The sequence below is a fragment of the Acanthaster planci genome, linkage group LG05 (genome assembly GCF_054643075.1).
Source record: "Acanthaster planci isolate LZ-2023a linkage group LG05, COTS_SCS, whole genome shotgun sequence".
Lineage (NCBI taxonomy): Eukaryota > Metazoa > Echinodermata > Asteroidea > Valvatida > Acanthasteridae > Acanthaster > Acanthaster planci.
In genome coordinates, this window is record NC_141781.1 from 2,641,607 (window position 1) to 2,659,226 (window position 17,620).

General features: G+C 41.0%; 1 protein-coding gene across 2 annotated transcripts; it reads left to right on the forward strand.

Annotated features, from left to right (window-relative positions):
* Positions 1–8,337: 8,337 nt before the first annotated feature.
* Positions 8,338–17,480, forward strand: LOC110987912 (thymus-specific serine protease-like). 2 transcript variants are annotated; one of them, XM_087137090.1, is made up of 10 exons: positions 8,339–8,762; positions 9,623–9,883; positions 10,090–10,219; positions 11,201–11,324; positions 11,794–11,919; positions 12,424–12,687; positions 12,868–12,988; positions 13,509–13,691; positions 14,920–15,065; positions 15,739–17,480. In XM_087137090.1, exons 1-10 carry the CDS (start codon positions 8,687–8,689, stop codon positions 15,799–15,801), a joined length of 1,494 nt encoding a protein of 497 aa, XP_086993216.1. In that variant the 5' UTR covers positions 8,339–8,686; the 3' UTR covers positions 15,802–17,480. The 2 variants fall into 2 exon arrangements, with proteins under 2 accessions (XP_086993217.1, XP_086993216.1); XM_087137091.1 differs by lacking the exon at positions 12,424–12,687 and having other exon boundaries at positions 8,338–8,762.
* Positions 17,481–17,620: the final 140 nt, after the last annotated feature.

Consider the following 17,620-nt stretch of genomic DNA (forward strand, 5'->3'; position numbering starts at 1 on the left):
ATCATTGGTACTAACTCGTTTTTATGTAAAATTCATAAGTTGGATACCAATGTCTGTACCTTCTGTAAAAAGGAAGAGGAAAACCTTATCCACCTTTTTTGCAACTGTAATTATGTTAATTGTTTCTGGAGCTTAACGGCAGACTGGATTAAGGATAAGAAGTTTTTAAAAAGGATATCCAGAGGTATTATCATTGTGAAAAATATTTGGCCTCTGTTTTGGTGCTTGCCAAAAATTTTGGTTGAAATGGCAAAATTACTCTGCACTCTTATAGGAGAGAAATGAAAAGGGGTCTCTGGAAAAACCCCCGAAAAGTGCTTGTAATTGTACATCAACATCAACATCAACAACACTGGCGATTCACAATAGTGTGCCTCCAAGAGTTTGCAGCGCGTTGGCCAATCACAGCGCGCAAAATTTGTGGACCCTTTCCAAACGCGCATTGGGTCGACAGATTTCGCGCCAAACTCTTTTGCAAACTCTTGGTGGCACCCTCTTGTGAAACGCCCGTAGTAAACAAATTTCCAAACGGACATTGACATCTGCTGCAAGAAAACACTGATTTTAATCTAAATACTTGAACAAAGTTCAGTTTGCTATTAAAATCAAGACATTAGATGAAATAAATCCAATCAAATCGAGAAAGCATTCTTACTTTCATTGCAAGTCATTGTAAACAGACTTACTGGGGATTAGGTTTCTCAAACCAAAACCCATCTACCAAGAAGGATTGCATTTCATTTGCATATTTTCAAATTACTGAAGGCACTTCATGATTTTATTTAACACGAAAATCAAGTGCACAACCCTTTCATTTCTTGCAAGGAATATACCGTTGCATGTTGAATTTTTTAGTTGCTAAATAGTGGGAAAATTCAAAGCTTTAAATGCTATTTTACACTTAAATCGGTTCTAAAAAAACCGCCTACCGATGTGACATTATATAATTCAGCTCTTGCTTCGTTTGGCCAGTTTATATAGACAACCTCCTGGTGTTTTGATTATGATGTTATTTTTCATTTCTGGTATATATCATTTGTTGGTTTGTAACACCCAAAAGGTAACAATACGAATCTGTAAATAACGTTGCTGCCAAGGGGCAGAATATAAGTATGCTTTAAATGACTTAATTAATGGAAAGATGTTTGTCTTCTTTTTTCTTCTTTGCGTCCATTGCAAGGAAGGTTTGCCATTCTTTTGGTAGAACTAAAAAAGAAATGTTGATACCCACTGCGTAGTGGCTGATATTAGAGATGCTTAAAATTCTCTGACTTGACGATTCTGACGAAAAGGGGGTCAAAGTTGGCACAAACATTGATAGTTTTCCAAAAGCAAAATAGTTTTTCATGGCTTTTATCGATGCTTATTCATAACCACACTCACTGATCGGTTCATTTCCATGTACAGTGTAGCTTGCATTAATCTTAACATTGGCGAACGTGTCGCTTCTTTTCCTCGCGTACATCTCTGTTTTATTTTATTTTTTTTTTGACAACGAACTCTTTCGGGCGCATAATTCAACAGGCGATACATAGTTACCGGTCATTTGTGCTATTAAAATAGGTCTGGAATACGTCACTTCCTGAGATGACCGTAAAGCCGTCAGCTTTACACTGCCACCCTACGGTCCCAGCTCCGCCCCATTCAGCTTTCAGAGGATAACGTCTCCAACCGTTCAAAATGGATGGGCGTTTCCCAGTGACGTAAGAGTGTCTCGGTCAAGCAACTATCTTAACACAAACTCCAGAAATGAAACAGAGGTGTAGATTAATGTAAAGTTGTCTTCAGTTATCACCGTCGACAGCACCTTACCACAAGTGTCGCTAATGTTTGGCCTTCTTACTTGGTCATTGCCGCAGAAATATATTCGAAACATACATTGAAGATTTTATGGCACATATACATATCTGCAAATTTTTGGAACTATTCTACAGCCAACATGTGAATAAAAAGTACATTGTAATTCCACAGTGTAACAAATGTACATGCTATCTTATTCCCTTTGTTAGTACCGTATCTTAGTACGTAGTGTCTTAGTAAGACGTATTATTACTCACGGAGTGACGTTAATTGTTCACCGTAGATGCTCAGAGGTTTGGTCATTTGAACGAATTCCTCTTTGTTTACATCGAATCGCTTTGCGTCATTCAACTGGCAGATTCTCTTATCACCTTGATGAAGCACGTTGAAAGACTGACAACCGGACTTCTTGGAACACTTCACTGCGCAGCCGTTGATGCTTGGAACCGAAAACTCGCAAATCACGTGACCCATCAAGCAAGATGACAGAAGTCGCCACGACCGCATTTGAAAATCAACCTCGCCGATGTGATACTTACAGACAGCGTAGTAAAAACCACTGCAAGAGTAGTCTCTCCATACACCCGTTGGAATCATTCTTGCACAGTGAGGACCGCTTCCACTGTAGTTGGGCTCGTATAATGTCCAATTCCTGTAAGTCTGCATGCTGTCGCCGCCGCAAACCCACTGCCTCTCCGTCTTCATGTCATTGCAGTCGATCCAGTGGTCCTCTTGGCTGCCTTCAATCAATCTCCTGACTAATTCATTTTCTGCCTGTGACCGAGGAGCCATAATCTCTCCGCCCATCTTGCTGCATCTCTCCCTCGCTTCAGTCCAGCTCAACGGTTCGTCAGTGCGAGCGTAGCAGGTGTCACCCCACTTGCTCCAGCCTAGCCCGCAGATACTTTGGGAGCTGCAGCTATTTGCAATAACGTAACTGACACAAAATAGCTCATAGCATAACGCGAAAAGTATTCGTTTTTCAGAGCCATGATTTCAGTACGTTTTCGGAGGAGCAGGAACACTTATAAATGCCAGTTTGTTGTTAGCAGTGTCTTGAACAACTGTATTGTTGGAGACAAACAACAATCTTCAGACGACAGCATACGGACGGACTCATCTGTGTCTAATAGCTTGAGTTTGTTGTCGTTAAAAAGCAAGTGAAATGCAGCAGGCAATAAATAAAGCCAAACGGCTTAAAATATTCAAGGTAATGGGTGGACTAATTGTACATTAAGCAGACCTTCCCGAATGACCTCGGAGAGCACGCCCTTAGGTTAGGCGTGTTTGCAAAACAAGTGTCTTCGCAAGCTTTACGCCGCTACACTTTTCACTTTCTAAACAAAACATAATATCTGAAAAAAAATCAATCGGATGAAGTTCACTTCTTTTGCCAAAAATGCTTGAGCTGATGTAATGAGCTTCGTCGTTTAATTTGGCCACATGGTGATACACTTGAATTCTTCTACTTGAAATTTTCAAAACTGTACAAATAATTGTGTGTAACCACTTGTAACCAAAACTCCACGATTGGAATCGTATTGGGCTCGCACTTGACAGCTGGGACTCACACTTGAGAGGGACCCAAACAAAATAAACTCGCGCGACTCAGGCTAGAAGCTTTATGGACTAGGGGTCAGATGACGTCGGCTCAACTACATCACTGATGACGCTCGGAACATTCAATAAAATTCGGAAAGTATGAAAACTTATATGAATATCAAAATAGTGAGTAAAGAGAAACATTTACACCGACAGGGTAAAATGATCATACTGAGGCCGCCCACTCCAATGACGGCAAATGCTTATAAACAATAAACATGTCTTCATCAGTGGCTCGTGGTATGGCCCAGGTGAAAGTGTGTCAAGATATTTAAAGGAAACGTGTGACTGACATTACAGCCAGCATTCCAACGGCAATGGTTTTAACGGTAGTATAAAGTGTACATTTAGGCATAGGCCTATACAAAATGTATGTACGTGTAATTCTTTTGATACTTCCTGTTAAATTGCATTCAGAGATTTACTTATTATAAGTCTATTGCTCTCCGAAGATACACAGATGCTTCATCATTTGAATACTTGAAATTCTTCCTGGTTCACATCGAAGCGCCTTACTTAATTCAGTTGGAAGATTTTCTTTTTAGCTTCGTGAAAGACGTTGAAAGAGACACATCTGGGCTCCTTGGGACATTGAACTGAGCAGGTATTGATGCTGACTAGAAACTCGCACACCACGTGACCCATCAAGCGGGATGATAGAAGTCGCCAAGACTGCAACTGAAAATCAACGTCGCCGATTGGACACTTTCAGACAGCATAGAAAGATCGACTACAAGGCAAGTCCTTCCATTCACCTGACACGTTTGTTCATGGCGCTCATTACCAAAGTGCGCGTGCTCAAGTTTGCACTTAACAACAGCATAGCATATGCTCTGATTGCAAAATGAGACGTCATCTTTGTTTATGGATTTCCAGGAAACGGAGTATAAATAATGAAAATTTTATGACAAATCCAAATTACATTAACCGTTTTATTTTTCAGTAGCACTGATTTTGTGCCCTGCCTCAAGAAAATAAAGAAAAATCAAAATTGAAAAAAAATCGAGTGTTGTCAAATTTGATCAGTAGCTATTAAAAATGAGTTTTCCTGGTTATAAACCAGAAGACTGCATGTCTTAATCGATTGCACCAAAAACCAGAAATCCACCGGATAAAAAGTTTGTAAAATGAGTTTGAACTTGAACCAAATTTTTGCGCAAATTATATGAAACCAGACATTTTGTGATGGAAAAGGCAATCTCTCAGCTAATCTGGGGCTTTTTATTATGGAACAATTTACCAGTTAAAGTCAAGAATGCGTCCTCTTTTGATGGTTTTAAATTATGTATAAGAAACTTTATTTCTAATTAGTTTTTAAAAAATATTTTGTGCTATTGCCTTTTATTCTTAATTGTAACATTTTCTACCCTCTTCATTGTCCATTTTCTTTGTACTGCATAGGACCGTGACGTAAACAGCCTCTGAGCTGATTGTGTATCCTGTTTAAAAGATTGTGAAATAAATAAGTAATAAAAAAATTAAAATACGTCACATAATTCATCTAATAAAAATTATGAACAAATAAAACTTTATTCTTAGAGTCAAGAGTTGTTACTTTGTCAAACTTTTGAAAAAAAAAAGAGGATACCCTTTCACCATACTCTTGTACGGACAGACTTTTGAGTGACATTCTTGTAGCGGCGAGTCACGGGTCAAGTGCAGTCATGTTATATGGTTACACATGTACGCGTGACATGTTCATGTACATGTGCAGGGACGGACGTGACGACTTCGACGTCTCTGTACCGCACTGGTCAGTGTTCACAGCAACGAAAGTGATGAGCCAGGAAATGTTACTAATTTAACGATTCTTCCTTTTGAAATGGTATCAGTACTAACGAAACGGGTACAATCTAACAAACAATCGTCTCCCTCGAGTTGGATATACCATTTTGGTAATAAAAACGGGTTGAATTTTCGTGCACCGTTGTATCCGCCCATACGATTTTGTGATGATTCAAAAAACCTGATTATTAAAAGTTTTTTCCGGAGGATTCAAAATAAATGCCTGAAATCAATGCATTATAGGATGAATCTTTAATTGTTGCTAGAGTTTTTGTCTCAGAAAACTTATTTTCTATTAAAAATTGATTGACGAAATTAGTGAAAAATTTTACAATTTCGATTATGATTGTTATTAGAAAGGCTCACATAAAATCCACTTTTTATACTCTTCTGAGATTTACCGTTATCTAAAACTCCTGCTGATGGAGGAAGATTGTGTGTTGTTCGTGGTGTCGTGTTTAGATCCTCCCGAAATTTATTTATGCTTCTACGCTTTGGTATTTTACGAGGTCAGTCGTTGACAAATTCAGCACTATAACGTCGTCTGCTTGTACGAATAACTCTTGCTGTCGGCTTGAAAATGAAGTCCGCATGCAAGCTGGTAAGGACGAGACAATCCTTGCACAATGAGGATGTATTCCATAGTGGTCAGGTTCGTTGGGTACCCAATTCCTATAAATCTGCATACTGTTGCCACCGCAGACCCACTGCCCCTCGGTCTTCATGTCATGGCAATCGATCCAGTGGTCCTCCCCGTTGTCTTCAATCAAACTCTTGATGAAATCATTTTCTGCCTGTGACCGGGAAACCATTAGCTCTCCGCCCATGCAGCTGCATCTATCCTGTGCTTCAGTCCAGTTCAACAGTTGGTTGATACGAGTGTAGCAGGTATTATCCTACTTGCCTCAATCTGGGTCGTAGTTACGTCTTTGGCTGCAGTCGTTTTCCATGACGTAAGCGGCTGTAAACAGCACGGTACATAGCACGAAAAACCTGCCGTTTTTAAGAGGCGTAATCATTTTCATTTTTCCCCGTAAGATCGATGCAGAGACAAAAACACTGTTTTCATGTACGACTGATTTTTTAGAGGCAATTGCGCCTATCAAAGTGCAGACTTTTAGGCTTTGTGGAAAAGGCAGCCAGACAGTATGTGGTCTACAGCTATCAAATGACTGCAGCCAATTTTTTAGCACCTGCCTTAGAGTGCTGTTATTTTTGAATGGGATGGATCACACGTGCTTCAATAGATGGTGCATTTTGTGAACTGTGACAATTTCAGCGCTACTAAAGTGCTTACTAAAAGCTTTTGGCTTAAATTATTTAAGTGTAATAATGGAGCAAACGGTGCATACTAAGTGTATATTATGCTTTTGTCAGATGCTCAGAGGAAGGTCTGGACAAACTTACACGAGAACTGGCAAAATCATGTTTTGAAGATCGAGAGGTAGTTTTTCTTCCCCATTTTTGACGCTAATCTGTTCCATTCAGGGACGTTTGAACACAAGGCTATCTGGGCTGCAGCGGTGAATAACACGACTCGGATGTCCACGTCTTTCTGTCATGCATGCAGTTGCATCGACCACTTTCACACTTCTATTGACTCTTTTAATGAATACTATAACACCTCACCCACAGATTCGGGTATATGGACAGTCTGCAAGCGCAAGTCACATGCTTCCTATTTTGCTGTGCACGGCCAAAAAGTAAAATACCCGTAGCAACCAAAGTAATATATCCCTAGCAAGACGAGTCTCCCTTTACAGAGATCTGCACTTGTAATGTTGATGCTATATATAGCATGACCTCCGATTGTGTCTAACATGTTGTTCATCAAAATTGCAGTTGAGGGTCCCACGAGTCAAGTGAACGGCTTTATTTAATTACTGGCGCTTCACTGCAAAAAGCAAATTAAAAGCTGATCCCTGGCCGCTCTTTTCTAAAGTAATAGCCGGCCTTTGAATAGTTTCTACTTGTATTACAGTGTCTCGGCTTAGTTGCTGAGAAGGTTTATCGGCTCTCCTGTGGCTTTACCATGACATACTGAGCCAAGGTTCCATGTTTTTGGCCTTCGTCAATAATCGATGCTATATTACTAGATAAATTAGTAAATGTAAGTGCACAACTACCTTGAATCTAACGATGCAGACCAGTAGACAAGCTGCAATAGGCAGCAGTCACAAAATATCCTCACATAAATTCAGTCAAGCCAAAAAAAGGTTTGAGAGCACACATCAAAATTAATCAAAATTAAAGTTTTTCTCCTCAAGTTTTCTCTTCAATTTCACTCCAATTTTTGTGGCTTAACCAATGAAGTTTGTAGATGTTCTCATCCAAAGATGATTGTGATATCATTTCTAAAAATAGTCTTGGAACCCGTCGCCATTTTGAAATTGAAACTCCAGTGCAAAATAGAGCAGTTTGGGGACCATTTTGCCACATTTTTCAGAATATAAGCCTTCCAGCCTTCCAAGCTTTCCAGCCAACGGGCTACAATTAAAATGCTCTAATGACCCCCAAGATGGACGGACAGAGAGTGCAACTTTCCTAGTAACGCCGCTCTTTTGGTAGGAACTGCACTTCCCTAGTTCATAAACAACTATGAAATGCACGCTTTATGATCGCATCGCTACCAAAAAAATGAACATTCTCAACCAAGGTGGCTCTTTTCAACCGAAGAGAGGGTACTTCTGTACTTGTACTTGCTGATGTGGTTTCTTCATTTGCGCAATTTGACGTTGAGCACAGACGCCTTTTTGGCCTCATCTCAAGACGCCAAAGTGGTATAAAAGGGGGACGGGGAGGTTTGGTTCTGAAATGGTAGGAGGACGGCATCTCCAATCGTTGAATGTAAGAATGAAGTAGAAATTAACTTCAAATCTAGTGTAATGAAGTCAATTCGTGAAGATGGGGGTTTCAAGTGATGTGGTTTTATTCTTCTCATTATAGTTCTGCTTGAATAATCCATTTTGCGGTAATTATTTCCTTCCATCGGTGTTCTTAAGTTTCGTACCTTCATTTTTATACCGCACTTTTCCCGACCGTTTTCCAGGTTCACTTCCGCCATCGTATGATTTGATTTGTTTACAGGAACCACTCGTTGAGGTAACGGTTCAGTGCTCATTAGGTCGAACGGGGACAAGGCCACACATATGGTCACTCCACTGCGCTATGGAGCGTCGTTCTCTGCATGCGTAGAAATTCTCGCTGTTGTATTTCTTCCCTCTTGCAATCTACCCTGATGTACAATGATAACCAACTTTAGGCTGGTTAATTTACATACTCGTGACTATACAGAACCGGTCTTGTGACTGAGTGAAGACGACTCACGTGGGCCTGACTGTTTCCTGTTCACACCTCACTAGAGCTGGCATGACAGTGTAGGCGAGCCTCCCGATGTGGATATTAGAACAGTGCAGGAGAGACCAGACTGACAGCAACACAAGCTTTGGCAGTCCTCCGATTTATATCATCAGCTGCGTTTCTCCATCGATTTGTTACAATGGAGGCAACAGTGCTTGCTGTAGTGTGTGTTGCTGTGTGCTTCAGCATCCAGACAGGCGCACTGTCACCGTATGGTAATGTCTGTCCGTTTCATCTCCGTATGATGCGAACTAAACGAAGAGCAACTGGGCGGGCGGTGGTTTTTGTTTCGTTTTGTTTCGGTTGAGTAAGAGCTAAAAGAATGCTCACCTGTAATTTTTCACTATGAAACAAGGAACTACGAAAATTCAGCGACTGGAGGAAACGGAATCTTTCCTCTTAGTTCTCAAAGAAAGTCGTAGAGAACAAGCCCGAAAGCCCTTCAATTACATTGCACACTTGTATTGGGAGTATTCGGATCCGACGGACAAAAATTCACAGGCAGCAACGTATTCAGTCAGAGGGGCAAATGAAAGAGCAAATGCGGCTCCAGGCTGATTCATCATGATTTGGGGGTAGAAATAAGAATCAAAAGCGTCATTCACGGTGCCAAAATCCTTCGCTTTTATTTGCTGGTGTTGGTTTCTTAGGATTTTGCTAATATTTGCTAAATAGATATACCGATTATTTTCTTTACTACTCTTGTGTTAAGTAGTCTTGGTTTAAAAGAAAGCCCGGGGGAGCGAATTTCCCCCTACACCCATCCCCAAGCTGGATACACCACTGCCCACAGAGTCATCTTTTATACCTACATGGCCTCTTTGTCAGTAGGGTTTAGCTTCTTCCTTTTCCAAGACATGCATCCAGTTCATATACTTGAAGACTCAGGCACATTGAAATGAGAAGCAGTTACAGTTTTAGAAGCGGGAGGAAAACCCAGGGGAATATTCTGGACCGAGTCAGAAATCGAACCCAGACCGCAGAGGTAAAAGGCGAGGGAAGAACCACTACGCCAACCCAATGCCCCTTAACCTGCTTCATGATTTGTAGAGAAGTGTGTCCCTCTTCATTATAGGCCCAAGGATGTCGGAGCTTCACAAGAGACGACTGTGGAACAGTGTCGATGTTGCTGATCTTCACAAGTATAACCTCGACAATGACCCTCAGGCCCGTCATGGGTACCTGACTCAGCCCATGGACCACTTTGACCCTCTGGTCAACAAGCACTTCAACCAGCTTTACTGGATCGTTGACAAATACTGGAAGTCACCCAGCCATCCTGTCTTCTTGTACGAAGGGGAGGAAGCACCCTTGTCACTGGCGGAGGTTGCAAATGGTAGGATATCAGCAAACAACAACAATTATTAGACCACGAGAAAAAAAAATCATCCAACATCCTCTTAAACAGCGGTCGCAATGTAAGGTCACATTTGGGTCACTCTTCCATGGCTTTTTAACAATTCACATAAAATGCAACCGCTGGATAAGAAAAATGCAGCTGTTATAAAAGAAAAGCCATAATGACATGAACCATTTTTACAGGTCACCACGCTGAGATGGCTAAAGCTCACGGCGCCCTTATCCTTGGCCTTGAGCACCGTTTCTATGGTAACAGCACCACTAAGGAAGGACTGTTACTGAGCGAATTACAGTATCTGTCAAGCCAGCAACAGTAAGTAAAGCTGATTATGATACTTGACCATATTGCTGAAGGTAAGCCTAAATGTTGACTTCCCCAGGTCTAGCAGTGAAGCCAGGGAAAGAGAGAAAGAGAGGAGTTGGGAGCTGGTTTCCTCTTTTTGATTTCATGTTGGCGATATACCAAATCCCAAATACATCAATATCATGCATACATAATGAAATTTGCTGCCAATATTAATGAAAAGGGGAGTGTTATTAAGTTCGATAATTGTACACGACAATTGTATTTGATAATTGTTCTGAATTATTACCAACATGTAGAGAGGAAGAAGCACTGTGCTTTTGGATTTCCTAATTACACAAACAATGATTCAGACTGGACAAGAACCACAAGAGACATGAGACAATGCAATATGATGCACTAGCTGGCAGGAAAGGCAACAGTAAGGCAGATAAGCAATCAGTTAAGACCAGAACTTTTAATTAAAGACTAGAAGTAGATTGACATGATTACATGATCTGGTTTTCATTATACAAATTGATAAGGTAGGTTTTTTAGTTTTCGGGTATTTTAGTGTTGAGAGTCTTGTCATATCCGTGTTAAGGCCTTTTCAAAAGGACACACATCAAACGACAAGACTACTTTTGGAGACAGAAGTATATTTACGGATATGATTAACATAATACTCGGCCTTCCATGCACATCTAGTTACATGAGATAATGTACTTAGGAAATAGTCCTAAAACAGTCATTGAAATTGCCCGGTTAAAGACCATACTTGTATTTACCCAAGTTTAAATTGAAAAGGTCGTTTATTTTAAGTACTCCATGCCCCACAAATACTGGAGTTGTGTGAGAGAGATAACCCGGTTTTGGTATTTTCGGATAACTTTCTTCTGCAAACGAAACAGCTTGTTACACTGAAAGGTCGACCTGCCCCAGGTAAGAAACGTCTGAGCCTGGAAGGAGAGGTTCCTAAGAAATAACACAATCTTATTTTGTCCCGTGCAGACTCGCCGATTTGTCCGTGTTTCGCGTCTTCGCCGAAAAGATGTTGGGCATGTCCGGTGACAACACATGGATTGTGTTCGGAGGATCTTACGCAGGCGCCTTGTCTGCTTGGTTCAGACTCAAGGTACAGTGCGCCCCCTTGAGGAAACCACCCCTCCATCACGTTTTATTACCACTATCTTCAAGGGCGTAGGCTGGGGGGAGGTGCAGACGCACCCCCCCCCGCCAACAGAAGGGAGTTCCGCTTGAGGTGTTCATATTTCATTTTTTAAACCCAACCACAGTACGTTCAAGTACGTCGGTTTCCGATACAAGATGAGCGAAAATTAAGATGGCAAATACATGTAGGCCTACCTGGGGCATTCAGCTTTTAATGTGCGCGCTTGCCTTCCTCGTTTTAAATGCTGGAAGTTGGATTTCCGCTTTCTTGAAAATCTCACTCTCCCCGCGGCCAAACCAGCCTACACCCCTGACTCTTCCTTGTGCTCGACAGTCATAAGCCTCTGTCGTTTGCCGTAGATTATGTCGTTCGTTGATTGTCCTTTTACGTTGAACAGCTTCACCAATTCGTCAGATTGTTTCTTTTTTTTCAGTACCCGCACTTGGTGTATGGCTCTGTTGCGTCGTCTGCTCCAGTGCGCGCTCAGGCCAACTTCGAGGGGTACAATGACGTGGTAGCCGCCAGCTTTGCAGATCCGATTGTCTTTGGTTCTACACAGGTACTTACTAACAATATTTGCCGCTTGGATTGGTTTTTGACCTCAAATTCAAATATCTTAACCGGCTTTTTGAACAAAAAAATGGGGAAATTGATCCATGCGCGGTGAAAAATTGCCCAGCGTGAGATTTAATACAGAAACATATAATACATGGCCAAACCCCATGTGCTAAAATCTTCTCCCAAATGACGATTTATCAAATCGCCGTCTTGCCTTCTACAGCTGATATTTGGTTACACATGTGACTTAACGAAGGTAGACTGGATTGACTTTTACGCTCGATGTTGTTTCCTCTAATCTGAGTGCATTGCAACGCAGGATTTTTTATATGTCCTCAAAAGCCAACGGATAGGAATAACCGTACTTTACTCCTTTTTTCCTTTTAATCTCACAAATACTTTGGCAGATTTAATATGACACAAGCAGCCGTTTATATAACTACGTATACTTTCGATTATGGAGGATTAGAGGACTTTACAACCTCCTGGGCTTTGTTTGTTGTAGTGCGTGGCTAGCATCAAACAGGCCTTCGCTAAAATGGAGCAAATGTGGAAGGCTGGTCAACTCGCTCAAATCCAAAAAGATTTCAACACTTGCCAGGACTTGACGGAGCCCAACGACTTCAAGCTCTTCGCTGCCATTCTCCAAGGAGGATTCATGCGCGTGGCACAATATAATAGAGTGGAAGGCAATGCGTCAAGTATCAGCTATATGTGTAAACAGCTGATGCTTCCAGATCCCTATCAAGCTCTGGCTGATTTGTTCAGGGTAAGAGTTTAATCTGACAGTGTTCTTAGAATACACAGAAACAACCAGGAATCTTTTCCCCAGCATACCCGCTTCCAAAGAGGTAATGCATAGGAACGTCCTGTGTAACTTTCGCGAGACAAGCTGTTCCAGCAAAGAATCACCATTGGATTAGATAAAACCTACTCTTTTCCTTTTCAGACCAGCACTTGTGCGGATGTGTCCTTTAAAGATTTTCTCGAGCAACTGCAAGACACCACCTTTGATCCTTATTCGATGGCTCGACAGTGGTATTACCAGACCTGTACCCAGTTTGGATATTGTAAGTTTGGCATTTTCCCCCCTCTCTCTCTCTTTCCTCAGAACGCTGTCTTTAGAAGTTTTGATTCAAACAGTAGGTCATTATCTTTCAGCGATGAATGAATCACATTCCACATGATCTTCTCTTGATTATTATAGGTGAGAAATATGAAGCATTAACGAATTGAAATCAAGAAAAATATTTTAACTGAACACTGTGACCCCAAGCGATGTAATGCGCGCACGTTTGTTTCGTGTTTTGTTGGTGAAATCCACTATTGTAAACAAGGGACTACTGTTTTCACGTTTTCATCCGTCGAAATGTTACATGGCATGTGATATGTATCATTCCGTAATATGATAAAGAAAAATTAATGTTGTTGACACAAGGACTGTTTGCTTTCAATCGAAACCAATTTCACAAAAGAACCCGTTATAACAAAGATGTAACTGGTTCCTCTGTCTGACACGTTTTGGAAGCACTTGGAAGCATTTTTTCTTTTGAATCTTCGATCTTCATATTTTTTTTGGTGAAATTACAGATCAGACTTGTGACAACAATACAACATGTATGTTCCTGCCCCAAGTCGATTTGGACTTCTACTTCGCCTGGTGCAAGGGGGCTTACAACATCCCAGCTGCCGACGTGGTGGAACAGGTGAACTTTACGAACGCTTACTACGGAGCAGACCATCCCAGGGGATCCAGGGTGGTCTTCGTTGACGGTGAGTTGAGCTGAAACGCCAGCGTGACGCTTGTGCGCGAGTCTGATACCGTCGCAGCAATGGCTTGGCGGGCTCTATAGCGTGGGAGCAAATCAGTGAATCCGATCTCAATCCAATAGCCTTTTTGGGTTCAATTGGATCTGATATGTGTCTTAAGTGATTTACTCCAAATGAAGGTAGATCAAGGTAATTTTGCTTTTTTTCGAAAGAATACTTATTTCTCCATTGAAACCATAGAGCAAGCTCTTTGTTGAAACTTAGTAATCGAAAATCCAATCTTTCTTCCATGCAAAACGATTTGACTATTTTACGTAACTTTGATAACGCTTACCATGACGAACATTTCATTGCGTCTAAAACAAAGACCAACTTCAGAAAAATAATGGCAACGTGGACGTTACGTAATCTTAAGGCATTTTCCCCTGAATGTTACAGTTGCTGAGTGCAGGGAAGAAGCCTTTATGAATTGCCAAGCTATGAGACTGTGAACTCACACGCCTTTCCTTGCTCAGTGGTCAGAGACACGGATTTGTCTTGGCCCGTTAGCAAGCAATTCCTTAGCTTCTTGCTCGGCTTCAGGCATCAATGATCCAGGATCAGATTTAGGCAAAATTCAAAAAGTGCAATGCTACCTCCGCTTTGAAACTGATGGATGTCAGCTTTTCCTGAACTACTCTCATGGACTTCGAATCCTGTTTGGGTGCTGAAATAGCAGTTATTAACGTTGTGGTAAAAGTACATATAAGTGTAGATTGATATCTTGTCAGACATCAAAGCTATGGGCGAATAAAACAAAATTGTGCAAAATATAGCAGCATTCAGCATGCGTGTAAGAGCCTGAAGTGGAAGACAGTGGTAAAAAGGCAGAGTTAGTTCCTAAACAGAAGCTAGGCTGTGTCTGAATCACTTGGCTGCGGATTGAACTTACACGTGACTCAACGGGAGCTGGCCACAGCCACTACCAGAGACTCGTGGGTAATTTCAAGCTGCAGCCAAGTAATTTGGACACAGGTTTATCACTCTTGATCTCAGAACAAAGGATGGGCATGCAGTGTAGTTACGTAAGGGAGGAAAATGATCAAGTACCCAACAGGAACAAGAAAGGCAAGCAACCTAAACAGCGAACGAATACTAAAACAATGCTAACGAATTGGCAGCATTGAAATAACACATTAAACGTTAACCATCATCTTTCCACCCATCTTCAATTTGCTTACATATTTTGTAGGTACCATCGATCCGTGGCACGCCCTAAGCGTCTTAAAAGATCTGCCAGAGGACCTCAAGTCCATTTTCATGAAGGGTACATCTCATTGCGAAGACATGCCACCCAGTAACCCGAACGACACCCCCGCATTGAAGGCGGGCAGAATGGTAAGAACCACTCAGTGGCTCATTCTAATACGGGGGGGGGCATACCAACATACTAATCACGAGCAAAACATGTTCCTTAAGTTAATTGTTGTAAAAACAGAAATTACACGTAATAATCTGCGACTTAATTTTGTCTGACGTGCTACCTTATCTCAACATTCTGTGGGATGACGCATTTAGGTCCAGTTTAGCAATGGCAATATAGCAAAGGTCATTGAAGATCTACAAAAAGGTGAATGGGCACCTAATCAGTGTTTAATTAGTAATGTGTTCTTGCACTGTTTTGTAGCATCACATGCACACTTGAGCTACCAATATAAAATCTTGGTAAAGGCTTTCACATTGAAAGGGGGAAAATAACGAATCCGAAAAAGAAAAATGCTGCTCTTGTTAACTGTCCTGCTGAGTGGCAGTGGGCGGCAAATAACCACAATCCTAAAAGACAATTTCCGGTCATGGAAATAAGAAAATAGCGCCTTCTTCTGGTCCAGCTCAATTTTCTGTATTATGGTCTGTTTTTTGAGCCATTCCCAGTATACACGCGAGCATCTGAAACAAAAAGGGAAGAAAAAAATTGTTTTTTTCTCCTCCCTTTCGGGTAATCTGTTGTTGCACCTTTGGATTACATGCTTGAAGAATTGATTTGTTTCCATTTTTCTTTTGCCCTCTTCAGGCCATTGAAAAGGTGGTCAGCGACTGGCTGATGCAGGCAGCAATGGAAAAGAAACGAAAGTAAAGGCTGCCTAATCAAACAGATGACAAAATAGCGAGTTTTGTGCTAGGGTATAGAGCACCCAGAAATTGCTAGCAACAACAAATGTCCTTTTATGTTGTACTTTTATGTTCAAGGTGACTAATGCAGTTATTCATTTGCGTTTTTCACGAATCTCTGTAAATATTCCTTTTGCTAGCTTTGTAGACGATGTTTTAATTAACATTTTAATCCATAGTGTTAAGTGTACAAATTTATACTGTTCTGTGGCTTTGGTCTTTTTAAAACTAAAGCCCATGGTGTGAGTCGATGATGGCGATCTTCAAACAAAAGAGGTCATTTCTAAGCTACCGTATTGAGCAGTACAAATTGGAGAATTCAGACCAAAGGGAAACCAGAAACTGTTATTGATTAGGCGACAGTGTCCAGTAAGGGACTTTGCTAAAGTTTATGTTTTTGTATACTGAAATACTTGCTTCATTTCCACACATTTGGAGAGTACGTATAGGCACATCCTTACCCCAATTTGGAAAATGAAATTTGGGTTGGCTTTTCTTGGCTTGGCTTGGTTTGGGTTGATCAGGGTTGGTTTTGGGTTGGCATGGGGAGGATAGAGTCACGTAAATGAGTAAGTTAAGTCTGTTATTATTGGTAGTGAATATTAATGAGCAGCTCCACCTCCTCCCGTTATAAAGACAATTTTTTAAAGATGAGCTCTCAGTCCAAACTGTTACGGTCAACGAAATAGGACTCTTTAATTCACAAAATGAAGAATACATCTGGGCAACGGGCAATCCAGTCCACCATAGAATCGACCTGTTGCATCCGAGAGCAAATGCCAGTGCTGCATGTTATGCAAGTGCATTTGTATGAACTGTGCATGCGTCCTTTACACACCACGTTTGTTCTTGAAATCGACCAAGAAACTTGAAATCATGCATCATTATGCAACTTCGAATCATTATTTGTCATAAGCCCGATTATCTTACACACATCTCCCATGGTTTGCTTTTAAACTGATTTTTTCATTGATGAGGCCGTAATTATATATATTTTTTCTAACACATGTAGGATACAGCACACATCAGATTGCACCGTAAGTGCATTCTCCTGCATTTTAAGGCTCTGATTTATTAAAACTAGAGGTCCATAAACCATAGACGAAGGACACAGGAGTTTGAACTTCCCGGGTGTAACATCTAGCCAAATATCGCTTTCTGGCATGCCTGGTAAGTCTATATCCAGAGCGCAGCGAACGCTTGCTATGCACAATCTGTTTCACAACCACGATTCCCCTTTGTACCCTGTGATCGTCGCCGCAATGTGTCGCTGGTAATCTACATCCTTAAAACTTTGTGCACTGAGGTATAGGAAATTGAATATTCATGTTTTGACGGTGCTTGCTATGATCTCATGACATCAAATTTAATGCTTGCGCAGTTGCTTGCATTACGCCGTGTGTCCTAAATCTATATGTGCAGTCATTGCCCTTGATTTTTCTGGAGCTATTTTGGGAATAACCAGCCCGGTTGTTTTATACAAGATTGTGTGTTTCGTTTGAATCGTTTTTATTATGGCATTTGTACAAAAGCGTATTTTATGAGATTTCACGATCACTCACTGTGATGAAATAGGACATTTTGTTACTTATGAACTTAGTTTTCCAATACAAGTCAACATTTTGTTGGCCAGTCTTAGCCAAATTCGTACCGAGTCTTTGAACACTGATGTTTTGGACGGAGGAGAATAAGATTACAAACTTTGCATGGATAATGGAACAATGTATCCAAATTTCAAAAGTTTATTTGCAATGGCAAAAGAAGTCTATATCGGGGAGTTTTCT